Source organism: Sceloporus occidentalis, unplaced genomic scaffold, assembly GCF_023333645.1.
Source record: "Sceloporus occidentalis isolate IW3139 unplaced genomic scaffold, rSceOcc1.0.p SCAF_87, whole genome shotgun sequence".
NCBI lineage: Eukaryota > Metazoa > Chordata > Lepidosauria > Squamata > Phrynosomatidae > Sceloporus > Sceloporus occidentalis.
Window position 1 is genome coordinate 3,474,070 of NW_028317067.1, and position 6,000 is coordinate 3,480,069.

Below are 6,000 nucleotides of genomic sequence, written 5' to 3' on the forward strand. Positions count from 1 at the left end.
TTGTGTATATGTGCAGCAGAACATTGGGATCAACCAATGGTAGAGTTTAGAGAAGTATTGTGTTTCAGCACCGTGATTTCAATATACATTATGAAGGTCCAACCCAAGTGAGCTTCTGCTGCAGGGAGAGCTAGGCTGGTCTTGTATAACATTTAGGGTAAATTAGCAAGATGTCTTACCCAGAAGCTTGTTAGTGTATGTTCTTCATAATGAACAGTGAAGCCATTAATGCTTGAGGAAACATAACAGCCAGGCCACCATGTCGACTATCAATTGCATCATGGTGTCTTACGGTTGCTGATCGCACAAACTGGCTCTATACTTAACTGGTTCGTGTGGCCAGCAACTGGTTTCTTCCCTAGTATGCGCTGGCGCGAGGTGGATCCCAGTGCCATGTGATTCTGCGGTAGTAGTATGGAACCTCCTGAGTTGTGTGGCTGTCTCTTGCATGTACAGCAGACGTGTCAAGCCTTACTCTGATATATAATCTAGCTTCAGTTTCTGCTTGGGAACACGATTTAGCACTAAAGTGGAAAAGACAGAGCGAATATATAGATATTTGTGAAGGACGTTCAATGCACAGAGTTTGTTCGCGGTAAACCCGCACATATCCTCCTGATTACACTACGTAGCAGAAACAGATTAGCCTGCTTCAGGCAGCCGAAAAAATATGAAGCAACCAAAGTTTAATTTGTGGAATGATTTAAAGAAGTTATATATTTGTTCCCCCCTCTTTAAATCATTAGGCATATTAATGGATAAAGATTAATGTGTTCTAAAGATGTTTAATTACTATTCTGGGAAAAATGTACTGTGTTCAGAGATTGCAAAATATAATAAAACATAGTGGGGAGGGGGTGGAGGATTGTGTTTGCAGAAATTCCAACTTTTCCAGCTCAAGTTAACATATAAATCATTATAATGCTGAAAAAAGAATATAAAGCTTTGTACAAGCACAAGAAATATCTATACGCTGATAATGAGTACTGGCTTGTGTAATCAGGGCAAGTAATTACACAGTAGAAAGAAACAGGGTTACTGAAGAGCAGAAGGGAATGCTCCCCAAGTTCCTGAAAGAAAAGGAGACTACAACAGCAGCAGTTCCTTGTGGCCAACAGTGCCACTATTTTTGGTCCTTAGACCAGTGGCCATTGGTGATGTGTCTACAGGCTCCATTCTTAAGCATATTAATGCCATTGTGGGGTTACTTAATCTTAATGATCCATCATAGACCCTTGGTGACTTTGCCTGGCCAAATATTCTATGGATTTGCAGAGAGTGTAACCCCATCATCTGAGAGAGAAAATCAAGGATTGGAGAGAGGGTGGAGGGACTCTTGAGAAGCCACTATGAAGAGAAGAAGATTGAGATGAGCTAATTTTAAGAAGAATTGAGGGATTGGGGAGTAAAGTACACCCAGGAAACAAGCACATTTTATTGCGATAATGTTTGGTGGTTGAGGCCCAGAATTTGTTAACAATTACAAAGTGCATATTTCACGCCTTTTATTAGACGATTGCTTTGACTTGCATTCAGTGTCAAAAAAACCAGAACTGCCCGGTGTTGACCAATCAAGGTTTTCCATTTTTTTCAATATAGATTTAATGTTGCAGTATATTGATGAAAATAGTGAACACTGATTATACATGTCTGTAAACAGCTAAATTTTGGTACTGTGAATAGAACGCTCACAAATAGTATTTATTGTGATAGTGAGCACTCGTTTAACAATTTGTTGTCTTCATCAGGCCATGCAATGTTCAAGCTCACCTACTTGAGTAACCACGACTACAAACACCTATACTTTGAGTCTGATGCTGCCACGGTCAACGAGATTGTGCTAAAGGTTGGTATTAATGTGGCCGATTTCAAAAGAACCTTTACTACTTTGCCCTCTTCTTACATTCTGCTAAAAGCAAATGAAGAAGACAGTTCACAGTTATTCTCTCTAACAAGCCAAACTTAGTCCTTGTAGCTGAATTCTATGTAAAGTATTATTGCACAGGCTGCCTGGACTAATACGGAGAATGATACTCGTTACCGAAAGTCTTTCAGTGGCTAATGTGATCCAAGCAGGCGGAATGTTAACTTCATGTGTATACAGCAGCCGGGATAATTAGTAACAGACCTAATCGAATGGTTAATTACAGCTTTTAGATGCACTCTGACGATATTAATAGCCAGCATAAAACTGCCTTCATTATCTGTGTAGTTAAAGGGAATCTGTCATGGAAATTGTACCCTTAAATGTATGTTAGCGTTATAACTAATATAAGTGTCTATTAGATGTCTTTATGTTTTATTGACCTAAAATTACATCCCATACCGATATGTATTTTTGTCCTTAAGGAGATGTATGAGCTACTAGACTGAAGCTTAATATCACGATTCAACTGAACCATGTGTTGAAAGGTGTTGGTGTCTTCAGAAAATGCAGGCAGTATCATAAGTGATGGTGCCACCCATTGGGTTTGTTTATTGATATCAGAGAAAGATGCAAGATTTTTGAGATAATGTTTAATATTTTTAGTTAATGGTACAGTTACTGCTCTTTTTTTCTTCCTCTGGGATTGAGGAGGCCAGCGGTGGTGTGTAGAAGTGGTGGTAAAGTCACTCCTCCATTTTGTAACATGTAGATACAAAAAGACATCTTCAATTCATAGGAAGTGGAACTAAGGCAGGTTGAAGGGTTCTTGTGATATATTTTCCATTATAGGATGCATATAAGTATAGATTTGTACTGCGTTAGCCCTTAAAAGAGAGAAAGCAAATTTAGTAAAGATGATACCTTTATTGGCATGCCTAAAGAAGAGACCTAGATCATCTGATAAGCTTGCAATTTATTATATGTCGGTTAGCCAATAAAGGTATCATCTTTACCAAACTTTCTTAGAAGTATGTGTGCATTAGCTTGATATTTTGCAAATGTTCTCTAAAATGTAGCCAAATTCCAAATTATGTAGAATTATCCTAAACCCTGCAGTTCTCAAAAAGGGAATTGTTACTATAACAAATAAAGAAGCACTGGGTTGTTACATTTAAGAAGTCATACTGGTTATTTTGTGCAATTTTAGTGACATTTGTATTACTGTCCCCTTAATCTGCTTTTTTCTTGAAAGGAACATCTGACTTTCCATCGACGCTGCAATGCATCATTTCTTCAGCTTCTTATGAAATGGCACTTCTCTTACTCCCCCTTTTAATGTGAGTACTTGTGACATATTTGTTTTTCTCTTGTATAGGTTAATTACATCCTGGAGTCACGGGCCAGTACAGCCCGAGCAGATTATTTTGCCCAGAAACAAAGGAAACTAACTAGAAGAACTAGCTTCAGCTTCCAAAAGGAGAAGAAGGCAGGCTAGAAGGACAAGCTGGGCCCTGAGGTGGGCATACAGGACTCCAGACCCCTCAGGCAGTGTAGTCTCATGCTACCTGCGCTCTCTAAGGACACACGGAAACGTCAGTCACGAATCTGATTATGGCGACGGAGCGACATGTACAACCCAAAGTCAAATTTTAACCCTTTCCTGTATTGAGGATTTTTCCAATAAACATCCCACTGCTTTTCCTTGCTGCTGTCACACACAGATGTGATATGCAGGTAACCTTACGTCTGTCGCCTCCAAAGGATCAGCCTCTGAATAATCGAATACAGGTGGATATGCTGGAATTCAGCACATCATACCTACACCTTTTTTTTTTTTACTGGTAAGCCATTCAAAGTGGTGTAAAGACTTGGGCTGTTATAGAATTGGATTTCTATAATAAAGTAAGTAGGAACATGTATCTGTCTGAGATCCCATCAATTAATTCCAAAACTATCTGAAAACTCCTACACTGCTTTCGTGTACCAAGTGACATTGTGTATTGTCAAATGCTTGGTATGAATCATTCTTCTCAAGGGCAGATTGCATCAAATGTAACCTACACAGCTGTGTACTACTTGAAAATCATAAGTGTTGGTATAATCTTAGCTTATTCTAGGTTTAACTCTTCAACCACCGATGAGTGTCACGCATGTCACAAAAAACGGTCGATTAACGACCATTGACATGTCTGGCACATCATGGCATTGAGTGAGCTTAAAAAGCTATCAAAGGTCTCTTACTTTGCTTGAACAGTGCTGCTGTAATGCTCCAGGGGCCCCATGTGATCGCTCCCCGGTGCGTCCCGGTCCTTAACTAAAGTTTAGAGTAGTAATACTTTGGGGTCTATTAACTAAAGAGGAAGTTTGTAGGAAAGTCAAAAGGAAGCTCCTTGACAACACTATACAATATCAAGGTCAAACACCAGTGGGCTTCTATCTGAATAATGCACAGTTAAATGATTGAGTTCCCTGCATTTCTTACGTATTATGCAGAGCTAACTCAGCACTTTATGCAGGAGAGACGCATACTTAAGGTATATCAGGGTGTTGGAATGATCAACATTTCTTTCGTTATTGAATAGCCCCCTTCGTGTGGTAGTAAAGTTGGGCAGATACCCAAGTGATGGGAGGGAACGTTGATAGTGAGTGCACTGCGTTCCTCCACTTTACATGGACCCAAATCTACAATGAATAGTAACACACAAACATCCTTATGGATCATATGCTGGCACTGCTGGAGGTTTGTTGCATAAGAAAACAGAGAAATAATGATATACAAAATATTATAACCCAACCATGAGTCTTCTATATGGATTACACGTATTAGATCAAGAATGCCCTCAAGTGCAGAAGGGCTGCAAACAGGAAGGGTATTCTGTGTATCCCTGCCTGAAGACAAGTAGTTTAGTGTAAACTATTTATCTCTTCAATTAAAACTGACTGATCAGGTGCCTCATCTCGATTGGAAAGAGGCCAGGGATAAGCAAAGTGTCTGTACAAGGACAGAAGTGTCCATGGCAAGGTTTGTGTGTACATAGAACATCATTAAATTATTCACCACAGACCCCAATAAATGTCCACCATGAGAAATGTTGGTGCCGACCCCCGGAAAGAGCCTTTAAACTTTGGTATTGGCATTAACTAGGAAACACCATGAGGTTCCTTGGTCACTAAAATGGAATCCATCCAGCAACTATTACCTCCTTGGAGTTTATCCACCGGGTTTGGTCATCATAAAACTGACAATTGAAGCCTGCACACCTCTAGCATATTCACAAATAGTCTCTAAGTTACTTACTTTACTGTGAGGATGGTAGATGAGTGAAACAGACTTCCAGCAGGGTAACTCAGGTAATATAAACCTGCATAGGATAGACATATGGAGATACCCAAGACAAGACCAATGACTGATTGAGATTTAAGTTCTTAAAGCATGAAAAAAGTTTCTATGAATGCTATACCTCACATAGTGAGACAGTATGGTGATCTCAACTCAAAATGATCTCAGCTCCCTGTGGATCCCTTAAAAACGGCTCAGCACCGTCTTGGCATTTGTGGAGGAGAATGGGTCAATTAGTCTGGTACTATATGAGAAAAAATGAAAAACACTAAACATAACTATAATATTACATTGTAGATTTGTTATAGAAAAGCCATAAACATTCTTGTGGGTCTCACAGCAAACAATTCAGATTTCCCATGTAAACCCGGAAAAATGTATCTGCTCTTGGCATAAAGATGAGAGTTCTGCAGAGTAATGCAGTCTAAAACAAAAATCACATGTTTGCCTTATGTAACGCTTGATGAAAAACTTTAACTGGCACATTTGTCGTTGATAGGGTTAACTGCCTAAAAACCCCTTTGTAAATAAATGGGTTCATTTACACACGGTCGGAATAAAGCACAAGACATGAGTTATGCAAAAAAAAATGAATAGGATTGATTTAGTACTTACTGCAAGCTATTGTTTTCATTACGGTAAAGAATTGCTCAGCAAACTAATGAGATTTCTGGGAGATTGGGGTCTGCTGGCTGTAAGTCCAAGCGGGTACTTCATGTACTTGTACCATTGGGATGAAGGGGCAGACTAAGGTGCCAAGTGTCAAAGCCTTTTCTCATAAAAAGTTATAACT

The 6,000-nt window shown here is 39.3% G+C and overlaps 1 protein-coding gene across 1 annotated transcript in view; it reads left to right on the forward strand.

Moving 5' to 3' along the window:
- LOC149284942 (target of rapamycin complex 2 subunit MAPKAP1) overlaps positions 1-3,362 on the forward strand; it is a 52,151-nt gene extending 48,789 nt beyond the window's left edge. Inside the window, exons 10-11 of the mRNA XM_089496120.1 lie at positions 1,749-1,846; positions 3,243-3,362. Coding sequence (XP_089352246.1) covers positions 1,749-1,846; positions 3,243-3,362 — 218 coding nt within the window. The remainder of the gene's footprint in view (positions 1-1,748; positions 1,847-3,242) is intronic.
- Positions 3,363-6,000: the final 2,638 nt, after the last annotated feature.